The sequence below is a fragment of the Bemisia tabaci genome, chromosome 10 (assembly GCF_918797505.1).
Source record: "Bemisia tabaci chromosome 10, PGI_BMITA_v3".
Lineage (NCBI taxonomy): Eukaryota > Metazoa > Arthropoda > Insecta > Hemiptera > Aleyrodidae > Bemisia > Bemisia tabaci.
Window position 1 is genome coordinate 10,133,988 of NC_092802.1, and position 21,116 is coordinate 10,155,103.

The following is a 21,116-nucleotide window of genomic DNA, read 5'->3' on the forward strand; positions in this document are numbered from 1 at the left end:
CTTTTTACCTAATTGAGGTAAAGATTTGAAACTTGGGGGATATTCCTAGGTCAAAGGGAGCTACTTTTTGGCCCCCCTAAAATTTTCAGGGGGGCCCCCCTTGGGGGGGGGGGGGCAACGGCCCCCAACTTTTAATTTTCAAATGGGAAGACCCCCTTTGTGATAGCTCGTTCAAAAGAGCATAAAAAAAGAAAACTTTTCGCGCAAACCCGAAGTCAATATCTCAAACCGTTTCAAAATGGCGGCCGGTTAAAGTTCAAAATGGCCGAAAATTCAAACCGGTTATTTGTCGATGGATTTGCGCGAAAATCGGTATGTAAGGGTATTTTGACACGAGAAAAACGAATTTGACGTTAGATTTTCAAAAAAACCGAAATTTCCAAAATGGCCGCCGGTTAAAGTTTAAAATGGCCGAAAATTGTCACCTCGGTTTTTTGCTGATGGATTTGCCTAAAACTTGGAATTTGAGAGTATTTTGGCATAAGATAAACAAATTTGAACTTAGATTTCTAAGAAAATCAATTTTTTGTCATTTTGAACTTTAACCGGCGGCCATTTTGGAAATTTCGGTTTTTTTGAAAATCTAACGTCAAATTCGTTTTTCTCGTGTCAAAATACCCCTACATACCGATTTTCGCGCAAATCCATCGACAAATAACCGGTTTGAATTTTCGGCCATTTTGAACTTTAACCGGCCGCCATTTTGTAACGGTTTCAGATATTGACTTCGGGTTTGCGCGAAAAGTTTTCTTTTTTTATGTTCTTTCGAACGAGCTATCACAAAGGGGGTCTTCCCATTTGAAAATTAAAAGTTGGGAGCCGTTGCCCCCCCAAGGGGGGCCCCCTGAAAATTTTAGGGGGGCCAAAAAGTAGCTCCCTTTGACCAAGGAATATCCCCCAAGTTTCAAATCTTTACCTCTATTAGGTAAAAAGTTAGAGGGGGTGGAAGGGACTTTTGGATCACCCTGTATAGGTACTCTAAGGTACTCCAGTCTCAACTCTCTCTATAAAGGGACTCTAGTTTGAACTAGTCTGACAATCGCTTGGAAGCTGAGCATGGCGAGCCCCGGATGAGGAAAACCCACATGGAAGAGTGCCTGGTTCTTACCTGCGAAACCTGTGATATTTACACTTGGATTCAGGTTGTGATTGCAATAGGGGTAATCCTCGCAACATAGGATCGCGTAGTCCCTATTCCTCTCGTTGGATTCCGGCCGACACACGAGGGGGTTCTCCGGGGGAAAGACATGCGATTTATTGTAGCACCTACATCAAAGTGGCTTATCATTCGTGAGGTCAAAGACATACTACTAGCAGAAAGAAGGATTAACACAACATACAATGGTCTATTTACAGAGGTATTCTACCTTCCTGAATCCGGTATCACAGGAAACCTGGGATATTCTATTCAGAGTTCTATGAGCGAATTTTATTTAAAGTTCCGAACCTCCACTGAAAAAAAAAGTTATGAGCGAATTTTATTTTAAGTTCCGAACTTCCACTCAAGAAAAAAAGTTACGGGCTGTATAGATACCGTCCGTTCCGGGCTCAGCCGAAACTTCCGGGTGCTGGAGCCGTAGCTTCGATTGCTTCAGGTGCACGCCCCGGAACTTTCGGCCTCTGAAACCGGAACGCGGACGGCACGTCCGTATGGCCCGTAAGTACGGCTTCCACGGCCGGAGTTTTTTTCAGTGTCTTTGGGAAGTCAGGGTGTCTACCAGTTATGAAAAACCCAACTTGGGGACTTTTAGGGGTGGTTTTTTTTACAGAAATTGGGGACTTTTTTCCCCAAAATAGTAAGAGAGGGGACCTTTTTTTCCAAAATAGTAAGAGAGGGGACTTTTTCCCCCAAATTAGTGAGAGAGGGAGCTAGTTGGAGCGTTAAAAGGCGTATTTTATACGACTAATTTTTAAGTCATGTTGAACCGATGAAAACATACGAACAACCGAGCAGCACTTCAGTTTTTTTATTCCTGGATATACCGCGCAGCCGAAAATTTGAAAATGCCGGTGTTTAGGACGATTTTTGTCATTTTTGGGGACCTGAACAAGAAAATTGGGGATTTTCGGGGATATGTGGGACACCCTTTCAAAATCGGGGACATTGGGGACTTTTGGGGACCGGTAGACACGCTGGAAGTTCTGTCCGGTTTTGTCTTATCAACCATCAATACTAATGGTCACCGTTAGCTGCCAACAGGTTCGACCAATCAGACCCGTCGGTTTTCTATAGATCGAATTTTTTTTAGGACCACCTCGCGAAGCAGTACCAAAATTACGCATCAACGTTGCGATTCACAAGTCATCGAATCGGAAGTATCGAACTCAAAATAAAATGACAGCCGAGAGGTTCGAGCGCAAAGTAGTATCGAACTTCTAAATAAAATTCACTTGATCCATTCCTACTTAGCATCCCTGGCCACGTGAGAAATCGTGTGAGAGTGTGTTAGTAAGTGCTACGGAGGGTCGGAGGGTATAAGGACCGGGCTAAGGGTAACGCGTGAAAGTGTGAATTTTCGCTTTTCAGCATAGTACAGTTCCACCCAAGGAATTCTGTAACATGAGACTTCATAATCCACAGAATTGAAATGTTACATTTTTGGCCACGAAGAAAAACTCTTATGATAGCTAGAAACTTAGATTCCCCTGCAACCCCTTCGCTTATGTATACGTTTGTCGGGTTGCATCCCTTATCGCCCTTATTCCGTATATTGGCATACGATAAATCATTTTTCCTTCATTTCAAATGTGATTCTGTCGTACGAATTTGTTTCATTCCATCAAACTTGCCCAGAAATTCAACTGAGAATGCCATGCCCGAAACAAAAAGTAAAAAAAAAGTAAAAAAAAAAAAAAAAAAAAAAAATCAATTTTTTTAGGTCCTTCCTTTACGATCCCGTAGGCTCTCTGGAAAATCTTAAACAGTGGCCAGGTATGGTCAGTTGGTGTTGGTTCTTCACTACCAAATCGCATACGGTCAATACACCACGTGTCTGCAATTTGGATAACTGACTAAACGATAAATTTTGCAAGGTTAGTCAAGTTAGAGTTTGTCATCACACTTGATGATTAAAGGGACAAGATTAGCTGTGATTTAGGAAGATAAAATATGAAAGTGCAAGATGCTAAATGTTAAAACACGGGAGAAACATCTAAAATATAAACTACTTGAATACGGATGTGTATCCCGATGACATAAGATTCATGGTAATAGCTCGGGTGAACACAATCTTTCTTCTGAAAAAACTAACTTTGAAGTTTTCTCTTGTTTCAACGATAAATATTTACTTCCGCGACCACTGTTATTTTGTAGGAAACAGAAGTAAGAATACGAGGATGCGAATTGCAGAAAGGTAAGTTTGGATTAGGTAACTAAAGATTTCAACCTTGAATACTTAGTATTTCCTTTGGAAAATACACTCATATTTACAAAATACACGAGAGCGAGCATAAATTACGTCTTTATCGGCCAATCACCATCCAGTCTGCGGTAGTCGATTAGGGGTGAGCTTAAGGCGCACTGCTCCACTAGGTGGTGATTGGCTACCGCAACATTACTGAACAAATGAAAAATGTTGACCAAAATCACAAGGTATCTTGTGATTAGGGCTTTAGCGTTCAGAGATCAGAATTTTTAAAAAAGTAGAAAAAGGTCACGGAAGAAGATGAATTACGTCAACCATGCAAACTTGGCAAATCTAAAGAAAAAATTCGTGCATATCAAAATCCGAACTACTGAAAAAAGATAAAGACATGATTAATAAATAGAGGGGAGGCGAAGAGATAAAAAGAAAACAGAGAAAGAGGAAGACGATGAGAAAGGACAGGAACATAAAGGTTCATGCTCAGTCACCAATTCTGTGCGATTGACTGCATTTTTGCGATTGCATGGTGAAAAAAGGTCGCATGAGTCGCCTGACCTACCTTTTTTCTTCTCATGGAGAAGGGGGTTTAGGTTTACATTACACATGTCGCCGCTTTTACAGCACTCAATGACGAAAGTGTCATTGAGCGGGTTCGCATAGTGACATAAAAATGGATTCTCCGGTGGTAATAAGACCGACTTCTCCAAACACCTGCGATAAGAAAACACACGCGGCACACACAAGCCCTTATTATTGGTGTTCACTACAGTTATTTTTTGGGAATAAAATGAGGACAGACAAAGGAGGCCACACAGATGGGTATCAGTGTGCGTGTTTCGACAGAATTCAAAGGGTACAAGTCAGTATGACTTACTCGTAATTACCGAAAACTATCTATCAGCACTACAGCGAGGGCAGGGCAAAATCAGTGCGCCGATTTCTCTGAACTAGTACCGAATTTCGGAACTTTTGAAATTTTCCTGGATTTTTCTCGGAACTTTCGAAATTTCTGGATCTTTTGCATTTTCCGGAACTTTTGAAAAAATCTTAAAAGAATCCCGGAACTTTTGACGCTCATGGCATGGAAGATATTGGAACAGAAAAGTTCCGAAGCCCGGAACTTTTGACGGGCATGGAATAGGAGCATTGCATTTAATGTACGTCAAATGTTCCGGAATTCGGAATTTTTATGTTCCAATTTCTCCCACTCCATAATTGTCAAAAATTCCAGGATTCCTTAAGTATAGATTTTTTCAAAAATTTCGGAAAATGCTAAAGATTCGGAACATTTTGGGAAATTCAAAAGTTCCGGGGAAAATCCAGGATAATCTCAAAATTTCAGGAATTGGGAACTAGTTCCGGGAAATGGGAAAAATCGTCATTCTATTCACTTCTCCGATGTATTGCCGCTATTGTGACGTCAGAGCGTAGGTCGATTTCCATAGGAGCCCCAGGGAGTATGGATTAATAAGTAAGACAGGGCTCATCACCAGGAAACTGAGCTATGCCCTTACGTCAAAGGAGCGAAAATTCGCTCACAGGGAAAGGATCCTCAGTTCTGCAAAAATGTTTGTAGAGTGGTTTTTGTCGCGTAGCATCATAAAATTGAATTTAGAGGGAGACAAAAACTGGTGTTAAGGATTTTTAATCGATTTTCTTGAAAACTCGATTTTTAAAGGGGAAAAAACAATTAAATCGCATCGATTTGAAAGGGTTTGATTACTTAATAATCGTACAAATCTATATTTCTCTCGAAGTCGAAGGTTCCGATTTTTGCTTGAATCGGCGTTTGAGCGGATTTATGGACCAGAATTTTAGCAAACGCCCCAGAAATTATCATACGATTTTTTTCAAATCTTTAGCCTCCATCATTTCGACATTTTTTAAATCGATCTTTTGTCACGATTTAAATCGATGCAAATCGGTTCCTCGAAGAAAATCGAATCGAGTCGATTAATTGATTTTTTCGAAAAAATCCCCGACATAAACAAAAACCAGTGTCCTGGATAATGCGAGGCAAGCATTTTTGTGCTATTGGAGAACGGACAGGTGCATTGTTGTCTGGCAATTGCATACCCAGAACAGGATGGACCGATTTTTTACAAAATTCTTCCTCCGAACAACTATTTTTAACTGTGAACTTCAAACCGCCGGAACTCCAGTTTGGTTCACTGGAATAAAAACACATTGGATCTAGAGTCCAGACTCTTGAAAACATTAACAAGAAAAACTACTCTTGATTCAATCAGATTTTTGCTTAAATCAAAAGGAAATCCGCTCAGATTAAGAGGCTTGGTTCTTGATTTGAGCAAAAATCCGATTGAATCAAGAGTATTTTTTCTTGTCGATGATTTTAAGAGTCTGGACTCTAGATCCAATGTGTTTTTTTTCCAGTGTTTGATATATTTCAGGGGTTTGTTGTTCCAAAATGTTCGCGGGATACTCTTTAATGCTATGATATCAACAAATACATTTTTAGTTACGGCGGGCTAAGGAATAAGGATTTTTTCCCCGTGAACATTAACAATTCTACCGGCTTCAAGGCCGAATTATTTGAAATTGCCCTGTCCCTTTGGAGGCTGACGATTCCACACAGAGGCGGATCCAACGATTTGTCAACACTGACTTTCCTCCATTCAAACCTGTGTTGAATAATCGATTCTTACCGAAGCACCTAAGCCCTCCGGGAATCGATACATTTCAATGGATCGTATTCGATACTGGTTCGATGTATCGTTTGGTTCAAAATGATAGAACATGACCTTAAGCAAGAATTTAAGGATTTAAGTTGGAAAAGCTGAAAGTGAGAAAATTCCTAACAATTTCACTTTTCATTGCCATTTCGTACTCATAATCAAACATCTATAAAATAACCCGTTCCGTCAGATTTAAACCGCGTTTAGCTGAAAGGAACCAAGCCACATTGCCAAATTTAAAAATTTAAAATTAAAAATTTTGGCTACTGCCAAATTTAACTGGGCAATTTAATTATTTACAAGAGAACGTTTTTGCGGATGCCTTTGAAAATTTTCAGGAATTTGCTTCGTACTATGCAGAAAATTCACTGACATTTGCACAAAAATCCGCACAACTAATTTCATGTACAAAATTGAATTGCTTCGTTAAATTTGGCAATGCCTGATGTGGCTTGGTTCTCTTCTGCTTAACACGTTCCATTTCTGAGTGGACTTTTGCAAGGTGCCCACTAAAACAGGCTGGCCAAAAATCAGTACTTTAACAGCACTTTTTCAGTGCATTCCCAAGAGATCACGTACCTTCTGAACAGAAAAATTCAGTTCTCTTTCAGTACCTCCAATTGACGAAATTCAAAAAATTTCGAAAATTTGAATGTCTCGCTCAAAATGCGACAGAATGACAACAACTTAAAAAAATTCCGGACCTTTCTGCGGAATTTCCAGTTTTTTCAGTACTTCCGGACCGCCCTTAAACAATCAGTACTATTTCCCGACTTTCCGGACTTGTAGACTTTGAGGCTGTGTTTACAAGTTGAACCAATCGATATCGATACAATATCACCTTTCGATGTATCGAATACGATATATAAGCTCGAACGGAGAAAAAGCTGTGTTGCCAATTTGCTGGATCCGCCGATGATCTCACGCTTGCGGTATAATCACGAGGCATACTAAAAACAGGCATAGAGAAAAAAAAGGAGGTGTTTGCATTTCGGGCATCTTGGAATTTTTCATAGAGTATCTATAGCTTTGATGACGTCATTGGGTACAGCGACGTTTTTATCCTGTCGATTTTCTTGGAAATGGTGTAATTTAAGGGAAAAAGTCATTCTATAAAAAGTGCTTGAAATTATATAAAGAGTTGATTTAAGTAAAAAAATCGGACATTATGGTCCGTTTTTACAGCGTCAACATAACCCTCAACGAGCGTCTTGTTTACATTGATGACGTAGGTGGGTACAAATCCTCAAGATGCAAACACCTCCTTTTTTTTCTCTATGAAAAACAGGAGATTTTTACTTTGCAGGGTACAAACAACACGCACACACAAATTAATGAATGAACGACTGTTAGGGTACACCACACTTATGTTATTGGCGCGCTGGGTGGGGGGTGTTCCGTGTGATCAATTTTACCTGGAGTACTAACGACAAGTGTCGGCTTCAAAGCCTCATTGCAGCGCTCACCATCTCGACAGCAAACCAAAGCAAATTCGGTGGAGGGTCTTGAATAACACATAAGCGGCATCTCAGGAGGGAAAAATTGGCTTTGGTTTAGGCATCTTAAAATTAAATGACAGCCAAATATTAACCCACTTTCCACACGAAGAAGAGAGGAAAATGTTCAGAAAAAAATGAAACGAAAAACAAGAGGGTTTTGGGTGTCTACCAAAACAGGCTGGCCAAAAATCAGTACTTTTTCAGTACATTCCCAAGGAATTCAATACCTCCTCAACATAAATATTCAGTACTTTTTCAGTGCCTACAATTGAAGAAATCCGAAAAATTTCACAAATTTGAGTTTCCCGCTCAAATTGGGACGAAAATAATAGAAACATGAAAAAATTTCCGGAATTCGATATCTCCTCAACATCAATAAATATCAGTACTTTTTCAGTACCTACAATTGAAGATTTAAGATTTGAAGAAATTTAAAAAATTTGAATTTCCCGCTCAAATTGGGACAAAAATATAACAGAAAAATGAAAAAAAAATTCCGGACCTTCTTGCGGAATTTCCGCACTTTTTCAATACTTCCGGACCGCCCTTGAAAAATCAGTACTATTTCCGGACTTTCCAGAAATTCCGGACTTGTGGACACCCTGGGGTTGCGAGGCAGATTAGGGGGGAAAAAATTTCCATCGTACCCGTGATGATGGGAGTATTCCAACGCATCATTTAAATAAAATGGACGATAGGATTTTGCTGCATCAATTGCAGTTTCGACAAAAAATAATTGCTGCACACTTAGACGATGCTCGACATGATCACAGAAGGCGGCGGTAATTTAGGCTTCTTTTCCACTTTATCAAAATGTTCATTAATTAATCAATTAATAAATTAATTGATACATTGACGAGAAAAAAAAGAATCTTAAAATAGCGGAGATAAACCTCATCAGAACTGACTGATAAAGAGGGTTAAAAGAGGTTAAATAGGAGGTAGATTTACGAAGACTCCTTGAGTAATAGACTCACAAATTGAACATCAACGGTTGTACAAGAGAATTATCCTCATATTTGTAGCGATGCAGACTTTCTATCAAATTTTATTTTACTAGGCAAAACTATCGATGACGTGATCAAATTTTATTTTACTAAGCAAAACTATCGATGACATTCTGCATGACTTTTCTCCATCTTGTGTTTCAATACGCGCTAGAATTTATGGAAAAAAATATTGGTTCAGAGGTTTTCTTTTGGTCGCTGAACAAAGAAACGCTGGAATTAGAAACGCTGACTAAAGACGAAAGCAACGCTGTCGTCGAGATACCGAGTTAATCCATTCCGCGAAAATGAAATTCAGCGTTGCGGCGTGTTTTACGATAAATCGATTTATCTGCCATTTGAACACATGGAAAGGGATCGATAAACAGGCTGTCCGCAACGAGCACCTTTATAATCGATTCTTTACCATAGCTTCAAATGGAGAGATATCGATAATCGATCATTCACGCATATCATGATATTGTTAGAAAATAAAATATTTCAGCCAGGAAATGAGGGGGCGGGGGCGGGGGGGGGGGGGGGGATTTGTCTTTCCTCTGATTTTCATGACCTGATGAAACTCCTTAACACTTCTGGATTTTCCTGATCTGTAAATACCCACTCTGTAATTATTATTTAGCAATGAATGGGTGCAGTGTTCCTGCTACTGTCCTACTTTAAGAAGTTAATTTCAATAGTAAATATTACAATACAGTAGACTCTGGTTTATCCGGCTTCGTATTATCCGGACTCTGGATTATCCGGATCGATTTTGCAACCATGTAACTGCGTACGCATTCCGATAAGTGAACGGATCCGCGGAGAAGCGGTCGCAAGGCATATTGGCGCCTGCAAGGCTGAAGGAATACTTCACGCATTGCGCCAAACAGCGAGGTCGGCGTGGAACGCATTAGCGCCTACTGGATTGCAAAAATACTTCTCGCATTACGCCAAACGCAGTGCAGTCGGTTAGTTAGCCTAAAACGCACATTAGCGGCTACAAAACTGCATGAATACTTCACGCATTGCGCACTTTAATCGTTGTATTGTAATTTATTGTTGTCGGCTACCATTCACAATCACCATTGAGTCGTTCAGTTTGGCGTTAACCTTTTAAATTCGTGTTGGTACGTACATGATGTATACATAATAAGAATACTGTGGTGTTGGTTGGTGGTATTGGTATTTACTATTATTATCCGGATTTCTTTTTCATCCGGATCGGGCCCGGCACCAATTAATCCGGATAATCCAGAGTCTACTGTACTATTAAAACAAGGTGTCTTGTTTTTCATCATTTGAAATCCTGATGAAATCCTAATTTTTCCTGACTTTTGATTGCTGAATCCTGATTTCATATTTTTCCCAAATCCTGATCAAATACTAATTTTATGCGGAAAAAAATTAAAATTTCTGCATAATCGTATGCGAAAACAGAACTTTAGACTTAAGTTCTAAGGACTTTTCTCAAATCCTGATTTTACGACAGATTTTGCCTCTAATCCTGATGAAATCAGGATTAAATCCTGATAGATTCGAGAAAATCCTGATGCTAGACACCCTGTAAAATACACTTTCTATTCTATTCTTTGCTGAGCTGTTGAAAAACACTGATGAGAAAAAATAAAAGAAACTGATAGTAGTTAAAATATTTTAACAGAGATCTTCAATAGCTGCAGCCATGAGAGTTTTCCATACTTAAATTGATTGAATTTTTAAACGAAGATATATTTTTTAAAGCTCTGCAGGGTGAATAATGTGAGATAAACTTAAACAGTGACAGCTATATATTCTGGGGAAGAAAGTAAAATAGAAGCAAACATGGTAAACCCTAGAAATGAGCTACAAGTTCAGAGAAGCCACAGTCTATTCATTTACTTATATTAAAATTTCAGCATTGGAACTTTAAAATCAAGGGATTTGCGGACGCAACTGATTCCCACACAACTGAGAACTCGAGAGAAGAAATTCCATTACAAATGTAACTATCTTATCTAATTTGCAATGACTTTCAAGTAGAACTGAACACTAGTAATCTGCCTATGAAACAGATAAAAACATGTTTTGACAGTTCGCCTCAAGAAGTGCACTTATGACCAGATTGTACTGGAATCAGGGATTAATAGACTAAATCGAGGCGGCAACTCTGATTGGACACAATCAAAGGCAATCACTCTGAGTGACACCGACAAATAACCTCGAGTTTCAAAATGACCTGAATTTCCACCGGCAAAAGGACGTCTGGCATATCAGGGAAGGCTAAGCATGTACAACTGAAATAACAGGGTGTCTTACAAGGGGAGTCTACGAAGTGACATCCTGGGATTGGGTTCATTTTGCTTGTACATGAAGAAGAGACAAATCTAAGGTTGACGTATTTTTTTTTAGCCGCCAACTCCCAACCGTTCTCGAGATATCGATTTTTAAAGTTACGATTTTTGCACGTTTCCGCGCGGAGTTCCGGCGAGTCAACTGAGCGCCGGCAAGCTGCACGAAGCGTGTTTCCTATCAGCGCTGCAGACCGGCCATTTCCATCAGCAGCTCCGTGGCCGAGTGGTAGAGTGTTCGCCTGCAGTTTCATTGACCGCGGGTTCGAATCCCGCTCCGTGCCGTAACTTTTAGGGTACGCCGCAATGCGTTTTTACAAGTTTTCTTTATTTTTATCACACACCAAGGGGTCCGCCCCCTGGCCACTGCTCGGCCCAACCCCCGGGGCGAAAAGGCGCGCTTCGCGGCGAGCGAAATCATCGAAATCGACCGTTGACGGTTACTGGGTAAATAATTTTAATTGAATGATAAAATGATGTTTCAAATAAAAATTTCCCACCACACAATATTCTTAATGACTTTTTCCTTACTCTGAATTTGCAACCGTCAACGGTCGATTTCGATGATTTCGCTCGCCGCGAAACGCGCCTTTTCGCCCCGGGGGTTGGGCCGCGTACCGGCCAGGGGGCGGACCCCTTGCTGTGTGATAAAAATAAAGAAAACTTGTAAAAACGCATTGCGGCGTACCCTATAAGTCACGGCACGGAGCGGGATTCGAACCCGCGAACAGTGGAACTGCAGGCGAACACTCTACCACTCGGCCACGGAGCTGTTGATGGGGATGGCCGGTCTGCAGCGCTGATAGGAAACACGCTTCGTGCAGCTTGCCGGCGCTCAGTTGACTCGCCGGAACTCCGCGCGGAAACGTGCAAAAATCGTAACTTTAAAAATCGATATCTCGAGAACGGTTGGGAGTTGGCGGCTAAAAAAAAATACGTCAACCTTAGATTTGTCTCTTCTTCATGTACAAGCAAAATGAACCCAATCCCAGGATGTCACTTCGTAGACTCCCCTTGTTAGTTTTTTTTTCTTTTTTCATTTTGGACAATTCTCATGAAATTCTAATTTTTCCTGATTTTTGACTGCTAAATCCTGATTTCATAATTTTTCCAAATCCTGACTTTATGCAGAGAAAAATTAACGGACGGATAACGGATTTATTGACGGAAAATATGCGAACAGCTGACTTTTCTCAAATCCTGATTTTACGACCGATTTTTCCTCAAATCCTGATGAAATCGGGATTAAATCCTGATTGACCTCAAATCCAGGTGGAATCTGTAAAATCCTGATGCTAGACACCCTGAATAAGCTTGAGGTGTCTTCTTCATTCAATGACCCCCTCCTTCTTTCGTTCCTAAGATTTCAACTTTCACGATAGGAAATCATATTCTAAATTTTACTTGTGATGATGATTACTTATGACACACACAAAAAATGCTGAAACCCATTGAAAGGATAAAAGGAGCCACGGTATTTTTTCATGAAAGTACCTATAATGCTTTGAACTTTAGTTTCTACGACTGTTAGGTAGCGAGTGAAAAATGAGTCAGTAGTGTTGACAGCCAATGAATGAACATCACTCTTTCCTCTGCCACTTTAAAAACTTAATGCTCGTGCAACCAAGTTAGCCGCTGGGGTTTTTCCACTGACAATACTGCTGTGCTAAGGAAAAACGTCACATGAGCCTTCAGCCATTGCCAAATTTCCTTTGGGAAAATACGAATTTTCAGGGAAATGTATGAATATGTTTTCTTAAATTTTCCCGAGAATTTCATTCGTAATCAGATCGAAATTTTCTGAAAATTTCATGAGAAAATATTAATAGCTTTCTTTAAAAATAAAAATTTTACTGGAAGGAATTTGGCGACTCTTGAATGACCATACGACGTTTTGCCTTAGCACAGCAGTCTAGTTCTTCATTCTCTCGGGCCACAAACGAAACTATAGCAAGTGCATACATTTGACTGACTATTATACCATAATTGGACCACATTTTGCAAAAAGGAAGCACTATTTTTGGCTCATTTTAGAAACAGCATATATGCCATTGGTTTCCTTTTATAGAAAAGTGCTTTTATGGAAGAGCCAGAGATAATGGTTCCTTATTGCAAAATGCAATCCAATTACGAGTACCGGAGGTATCTAATTGATGGTCAATAGTGTGGATGATAGAAATAGAAAATAAAAACATAGGTGCGTAGCTCTGATCTTAGTCATTGTTCAATACTTAACAACGATATAAAATTGATAACGGCTATATATATCTGAAACGAATTGATCGAGCTTGAAAGGAAACAGGCAGTTGAAAATTAAGATGAGAGAGTACTTCACACGACGATACGGGCTCCTTGAGCTCATCCTATAAGAAGTACTTAGAATTTATTTGGTGGAATAGAAAAACAAACTCTTCAGTTCGAAAAAATTAAGGTACTCGATGGCAGTGAAAGATAATGAATTACTAAAGCATCGTGAGTGAAAGACGATTACGAGTGAATACAATCATGAGTTAAAAATTGATTCCAGCTTTAAATTCACGAAGCACTTGGAGTATACAAATCAACAAAACAACATCAATGCCCTGTTGGAGGCGTTGCCACCTCTCCATCGAGAATTCGACCGAGGATAGATTATGCTGACTGAAGCAAATCATTCTTAGACGAACATCAAGAAACATGTAAATGTTTCAATGGACCACTAGACAAGGTGCGAATTTCAGCATTCTGATACATGTTTCTTCACCAAAATTTCACGTAGAACACGATGCGCACAACACAAATCACCGAAATAAACTCCTTACAAAGATATTTAATGATTCCTGAAGCGTAAATTCAAACTACCCGCTCATTAAAACTCAATGCTCTACGTAATTCACATCGCGCGCTAAACGTTATCATGACAGTCTCTGCGATATAAAAATCTGGCAACCTCAATCTTGACGCTTTGGCTCAGCTGTAGCAAATTGCTTATAGTTTGAACAACACATGGTGGGAAATGAACGTTTGCTCGATTGAGAGGCTCGCTGAAACCGTTGTGGTGCGCGATTTGACTCACGAAGAGCTTTGAGTTTCTCGTGAGCGGGCAATTCAAATTCCTCGTAACCAATGTGAAATAAAAACGTTAATATCTTCGTTAGGAGTTAGTCTCAGTAATTTTCGTTGCGCAAATCGTGTTTTACGTAAAATTTTGGTTAAGAAACATGTATCAGATTGCTTAAATTCGTACCTTGTCTAGTGGTCCATTGTGACACTTTAAACCCGACGGTGTAGCCACAAAACCGCGTATCTCATTTGCGGCGTTATAAAATCTCTACTCCCGTTTTATTTCCGAGAACAAACCATCACCCCATTCCTTGAAGTTTTCACCGAATTCCCTTCGCAAAGAGAGGACAAATCGCGGAAGTTTTTTTTCAGAATTGAGATCGAGTAACTTTCCATTTAAAAATAATGAGTGACAGGAAGTCTACATGGTCGCAAACCGAGATACGTGGTTTGGAAGTTTCGTCATTGAAATGTTCGATGTTACTTTATTATTATGTTTATTTTTTTAACGAATAAATGTATGAGTTTTAAAATTTTTCGAGGCCAATCTATTCCTACAGGATAAATGAATCAATTCTACTTCGACAAATTTAACCGAAGACAGCCTAACTGATTTCTACTTTGCTTAATTTCTTCTCACTTTATATTTTTCTGAGAGAGAACCGTACAATAAAACGTTTCACAGCTTTCTCTGGATGAAGCGGTGGTAAGGAATATTTACAGGGTTCTAGTAAATGTTTTCCTATTCTGAATTTCGTGGAAAAAACCAACAAGTTTGTATGCTTCTCTCGCCTGGTTACATCATCAAAAAATAGTTTCAAACTGGTCACAGTTTTTGAACTTTCAAAACAGGGTTTCTTTGCCATTAAAGGGTTAAAAAAATCCGAAAAATTCCTGGAAGCTCGATTCGCTTCTCACTTTCAGAAAACGAATTGGAAAATGAAATTTGGCAATGTCTGATGTAGCTGGGTTGATTCAGGTTAACCCTTTTCAATTCGAAGAAATATTGTTCATTAGTTTACCATGGTAAAAATAAAATGTGACAAGAAATTGGCAACGTTGCAAATCGAGAGACAAATTTTTCTACTATCACAAAGCCGTGTTCTCTCCGAGGTTTTATCAGTAACAGTACAGAAATTTCACTTTAGGATCGAGTGAATCACTGCGACTTCGCACAGGAAAAAAAAAAAAAACTTTTGGCTTGAAAATGAAAAGGGCTATAAAACTCATCCGACAAAAAAAGGGGGGAAGGGAGGGTTCTGCCTCAGAAAAACATTGTGGCCCCTTAAAAAAAGAAGCAATACTGAGCTTTGAAAAAAGTATGGACCGAAAAAGAGTTTTTGATGACTGACAGAGGAAACCTTGGTTGTGAGATAAGTGTAGATTGGCTGTAGGTGTAGGCATACATGGAAAGTCACCTGAACAGGCAAGTGAAGTCTTAGTGAAATGCTCACTTGGAGGAATAGTTTCTGATTGGCACGCATATTTTTGAGAAAGTGAATTTTTATCACCTCTCTCATCTAAACTTGCAGAGAGGCAATGAGGTTTATGATATTTTTGGAAGTTACTTTGAAACTTATTGGCCAAAGTCATCATTTGCATATAAGAGTGGTTGAAGCTGGTTTTAAACAATTAGTTTGGCAGGGTATCTTACAGACTCGCAGAAAAAATACCTAACTTTCCCAGTTCTTTGCCAAGCAAAATCATCAAAATTCCTTAACCTCTCATATCAATACTTCACATGTTTGTACATCTGCTTGGTTCGTCTAAATTTTAAGCGCAACTCTTTGCAGATAATGATACCGCTAAGATATCAAGAGAACAATAAACTAAAGTCATAGCTTTACGAGACAGTAAAAAAATTGTCTACTTTCCAAATAAATATCCACTCTTTCAACCTATGAGTCTTGAAAGGAACAGTAACCTTTGGCAGATTACTGCCTGGATTTATGAAGAGAGGTAATTATTGACGAATGGAAGGGGGGACAAAGGCATAAGGAGAAAAACGTCATTGCCAAAAGATAAAACGTTCTTTGGATGGAGATGAAGTTGGGTAATAATGCTTATACAGCAGCTTCCCGGTGCAAAATAACAACAACATAAAAAATTTAAACTGGAGAGATAATGCTCTATGGCTTAGAGGCATCATTTTGACCTCTAAACTTCAGGGAGAAAAAAGTAGAGAGAAGAAAAGTCTTATAAGACGCTTCAGTGAGCATAATTTCATTTAGGAAGTCCACTAGTCTGACCCCCCCCCCCCCCCCACCCCCCAAAATCCTAATAAAAGAGCAAATCATAAGTGGAACGATTGCCTCTCTGATAAGGTAGACTAACTCACTCTGACACACTCCGAGGAGGATAAGCGAGAAAATTACATTCTCAAAGAAAGGAATTAATTAATTATCTTAGCGAATTCAATCAAGGTCATTTGAACTGCTGTGAAGATTGATGCATGAAACTGCATTTTCTTTTTTCTTCTCTCATCTTATCTACCGCTTGCAGTCACTCAAACTCCCGTTTAAATTACGTACTGAAGAGCTGTTGCAGTTTACTCATCATTGATTTTTCAGAATCTGAACGGGCAGCAGAGCACATCAGCGGCATAATAATTACATCAGATTACACTCAAAGTACAGGCAGCCTATTGCTTCTGACAGCCATTTCTTTTCTTTCTTTAGAGAATGCGAATGTTTGAAAATAAATCGAAATAAAAAAATGGTCATACCTACATTACTTTTTTCCCCGTCTCACTCTATTTTGCCAGATGCAAAATTTAATGATCATCATCACTTCTGCTGTGCTGAGGAAGATCACTGTATGAGCCTTCAGACGTTGCCGAATTTCTTTCAATCAAAAAGGAATTTATTGGGAAAATTGTGAATATTTTTCTTAAAATTTTTCAACGTTCGAAATTTAATCTAAAATATCTGAAAAATTCAAGGAAAAATATGCATAACTTTTCTCAACAATACATGTTTGGGGACTTTCCGCGGCTCTTAAATTTTCCTACATCGTTCTTCTTCAGCTTAACAGACTTGGACCCCCAGTGAATTTACTTTCAAAGACAGAGCTTCAGTTGCTTCGACAACAACAGACAGGCCAAATTCAATAAATGGTGTCAAATGGTAAATTATCAAATCTTGGAGTTGAATTAATGAAAGAAATGGACAAGTTTGTGGTGTAGAACAAGAAAAAGGTCCTAAAAATAATTTTGAATCAGAAGTAGGTACTTCCTTCTACCACAAAAACTTTTGTAAAAACTGTAAAACACAATCGTGTAATTATCATGACTCCCTTCTCCACTAAAAACTTTGGAATTCTTTTTTCTTAGCTCGTTAACCTTCCATACATGTCAATTGTGAGCAAAAAAAAAATGAGTGAGCTTGAAGTTCCCTTCTTCAGTATCACTATGCTTCATGAGCTTCTATTAAATAAAAAGAGGCAGGACACTGAACTCAGCGGAATTGTTCAGAAAAGGGCAGAAAAACTGGATGAAAAACTGTGTCACTTGATCAAGGACAAATTTTTTTATTCCCTTTTTTTCTCCTCTACAGTGAAAGTAGTAATATCCAGCATCCTTAAAATACATCAACTTGCCGTGATTGCCCGTGACAAGGAGAGAGGTGTTTAAAACAATTCGGCTAAAATATTAAAATAGTGAGCGTGTATGTCTCAAAATTGTGGAAATTTGCACCTAAATGGACTTAAAATACTACCCTGGAATGTTTGAATTAAGTGTGAATCTTTTTTTTCCCCCGAGGAAAAGGAAATGATGGGTGACTTTCAGAGTGAGCTGAACAAAAAAGATGCAAATGCTAACCAGGACGCACGTTAAATAAAAGGAAAACAGCTAGCTTCAGGAATATTTCTCTCTTGTATCAAATAATGTGTTTTTCCTGTTTCAATAATTTTTTAGACCCTGTCAAGAACTCAAGGCAAAAAGGTAAAAATAGGTATATAGAACAGGATAAAATAAGGGGGAAAAAGCTATTGGACTTGGAGTTACAAAATCTAAGTTAGCCATTAAATTGATTTGTTCTCTGTTGAGCCACAGAACAAATATAAGCTATGATCTCTGATAAGTCTTCACGTACGCGAAACAGACCAGCTACAAGTAATACCTAAAAAGCGTGGTAGAGGTTAGAATTTTGGTCCATAAGTAATTCTTGTAAGTTTTTAATGCTGCCTAATTAATAAAAATATAATTACGAATTAGAAGGGCAGTTAATGGTGTTCCTTAATTGTTTTCAATGCTAAATTTCATCCAATTTGAGCAAAATTAGCTCAACCCCTTAAGTCTTGGTTCACGCTGAACTACGGCATACTTTGATTTACAGTTAGACCATATATTGATATGGCCTATATTTGCCTAAAGTGCAAAACCATGTTTCTCCATTGCAGTGTTTCAAAGTTTCTGTTCCTGTCCGGAGGGAAACAAACTGTCTTACAATTAGTAGCTTGAAATTCATTCGGAATATTCTGCTGACAGAGAAGAATCAAGGCGGTTTTACAGAACGTACGTAGACTGGCTTCACAAAGAAAAAAATGAAGAACGACAGGAAGTCTCCAGCCTGGCAAACGAAGATATGTAGTTTCGCACTTAGATAATTGATAGGTATTCTCAAGATTTTCACTGTGAGTAGTATGCCTTATTTTATTTTTAAGATGCCTCCATTTAAAAAAATAAAAAATAAATGGAGGGATGTTTTCCATTGGTTTTTGTACTTCATGTTCCCCTGTGCAAGTCAGACTGAAAGTGAAACACAGGTTTTCCTTCCTAAACTTAATTTAGTCCGTCGTGTGCTGAAAAATCAATTAGGAGGGTACATCCTACATTAACTGTTTAAAAGTAAGTATACCGATAAAGACAAATTTTCCTGTAACCATAATGAGGTTGAAAGAGTAATTAAAATGACTTATTAAGAGACATTTTAGTTACTATAGTGGGTCTGTTGACTTTCCACCAGTAAATGGGTGAAATCGAGGGCGCCTAAGTTGTTAAAAAGAAAGCACTTAATGTGTTTTCACTCAGGAATTTTCCATCAAAAGAAATGTGGTAACTGAACAGATTGATCTGATATGTGTATGGTATGATATTACCTGTATGATTTGACCGATTGACCGCTCTTCGCGTCCAGAGTGCTTGAGGTGAAACAATAGCCATCGGTTACACAAGTGTAGTTAGTGGTACTGCATGAGTCACAATAGCAGAGTAAACCTGTACAGAAAAAAAATAAATTGAAGTTCTTGAAAACTTTAAACAAGTCATGGAGACATGTAAGTAAGCTGTAAAAACATTAACTGATGTTTTTCATCAGTTCAATGAGATTGGAATAGACTTACAGCAGATGCATCATTCGTAGAGCTCGAGCATCATATGTTGAGACAAACAACCAAGTTGTATGTACGTTGCATGTATTAACCTGTTGAGTGGTGGGTACTTAGAGCTAATCTGGGATTGACATTTGTCTCAACATACGATGCGTGAGCTCTAGGGACAAGAGTCAAGTATTGTTTAGGTCACCGCTCATTAGTGGTGCCATCTGACTGCATGTATTAAATGTTGAGTGGTGCTAATTCAAAGGTAATTATTGATTGACATTAGTCTCAACATACGATGCGTTTGCTTTAACAGCTGCTAAGTATGCAACAAAGTCATTGAGCACGATTCACATGCATTCATGCTGGCTCCTTCTTTCTTCTTAATACTATTCTCTTCTATTAGACTTTCTATTGGCCTTTTACTCAGGTGCATGCCGCAAATGAGTTAATTATTTATGCACTCCTAGATAAAGCTCACTCCATGGTATGTTCAGACTAAAGTCAAAACTTGTTTTTGTACGCATCAATAGGGAGAAAGGTTTGATATGGTCGTGACCAAGGAATGTAATGACCTTGTTCTCAGTTGAATGACTACATGGGGTAAAATGTACTAGCACATTAATCACATTGTGAATCCTGATATTACTGGTGCTTTCGGAACGCTTGTTTCCTGGTAGGCACAATTCTAGCATATCAAGTTACTAGCCCCAAATAATGAATACAATCTAAAGCACCATCACATGGCATCAACTTAGGATGATTTAATTTATAGATTAGATAAGTGCACTGAGTTTAGTAAAACAAGTAAGCGTTGCTTCTTCAGCTTGATTCATGCTAATTCGGTACACATCCTTATCCTCATTAAAATTCAGCGAAGAGTGACAGAGAGAGAATTGAACCCGTCAAATCAACAGCAAATCAATACTTCAAATGGTTGTTACCGGAGGTTTCATTGAGTTGATTCATAATGTTTAAAACACTCAACAGTATGACAATGGCTTTCCTATTCATCGTTAAGCCGATATGTGGTAATCATAATCCCCCAGTAAACAATCATCGGAGGCCAGTATAAACCTTAACATGAAATAAGTTAGGACTGGAGGTAATCCTATAAAAGTATTTAGCTGTGTTTAAGAAGAAATGGTGCTCATGAGCTAGGGAAGATTGATGGAAATAAGTAGGGCTGAAGGCATGGGGAGAAAGCTGCTTCAAGTCACAACAACCAAAACATTGCAGGGAAAAAGAGCTTGGCACATGAGGAGGGGTCCAGTAAAGTGGATTAATGGCGTAATATCAGATGAATGGAAGGATATCGGTCTGTCACTGAGTATTGAGCACTTCGATTTGGGGACAATAGGCGAAAATCCTTAAAAGTTAAAAATAAACACGCCTTACTTTCAACTGCCGTCTGCAGATTAAACACGACGGAAACGAAGAAAATAAAGTAGTAGGAAGACATTATTAACAAAACTAATCACTTCATTTCAAAATACGAGTGTTCACAATGTGCATTTCAATGACGCGAAACGTTACAAAACTTTAACACAACTCATCATAACACGAACTATCAATCTACCCATCGCTTTGCATCGCCATTTTCATTATCTTCACTTCAAGAACTTTTCGCTCGCGGCTTGCAATTTCTGCGTTCAAAGAGAAAGGAATGCGAAGCAAGCGGACCACTTGAAAACGAGTTCCGCTGGTTCGACAAGGGGCATAAACGCGGAATCATCGCGGAATTTGAAATTTAATTGAGAAGGTTCGTGGTGGGGATAGGAAAGACGAAGAGAGAGGTAAATGTTGCCTTTTCATAATATACTTATTTTTATAGTAATCTATGAATCTTGTGATTCAAATTAGCAAAGGCAACATTGTACGC

The 21,116-nt window shown here is 38.8% G+C and overlaps 2 protein-coding genes across 4 annotated transcripts in view; both read right to left on the reverse strand.

Moving 5' to 3' along the window:
* Window positions 1-20,884, reverse strand: part of babo (TGF-beta receptor type-1 babo) — a 43,962-nt gene extending 23,078 nt beyond the window's left edge. Inside the window, exons 1-3 of one of the 3 annotated variants that reach the window (XM_019062494.2) lie at window positions 20,633-20,884; window positions 19,016-19,133; window positions 3,925-4,076 (exon numbers count right to left, since the gene is read on the reverse strand). In XM_019062494.2, coding sequence (XP_018918039.1) covers window positions 3,925-4,076; window positions 19,016-19,133; window positions 20,633-20,696 — 334 coding nt within the window. In that variant the 5' untranslated portion in view covers window positions 20,697-20,884. Of the gene's footprint in view, window positions 1-1,108; window positions 1,267-3,924; window positions 4,077-19,015; window positions 19,134-20,632 lie in introns of all 3 variants that reach the window. The other 2 variants (XM_019062492.2, XM_019062496.2) reach the window with 2 other exon arrangements.
* The window catches only part of LOC109044729 (uncharacterized protein in vnfD 5'region), a 354,911-nt gene that overhangs the window by 279,400 nt on the left and 54,395 nt on the right, over window positions 1-21,116 (reverse strand). The window lies entirely within an intron of this gene.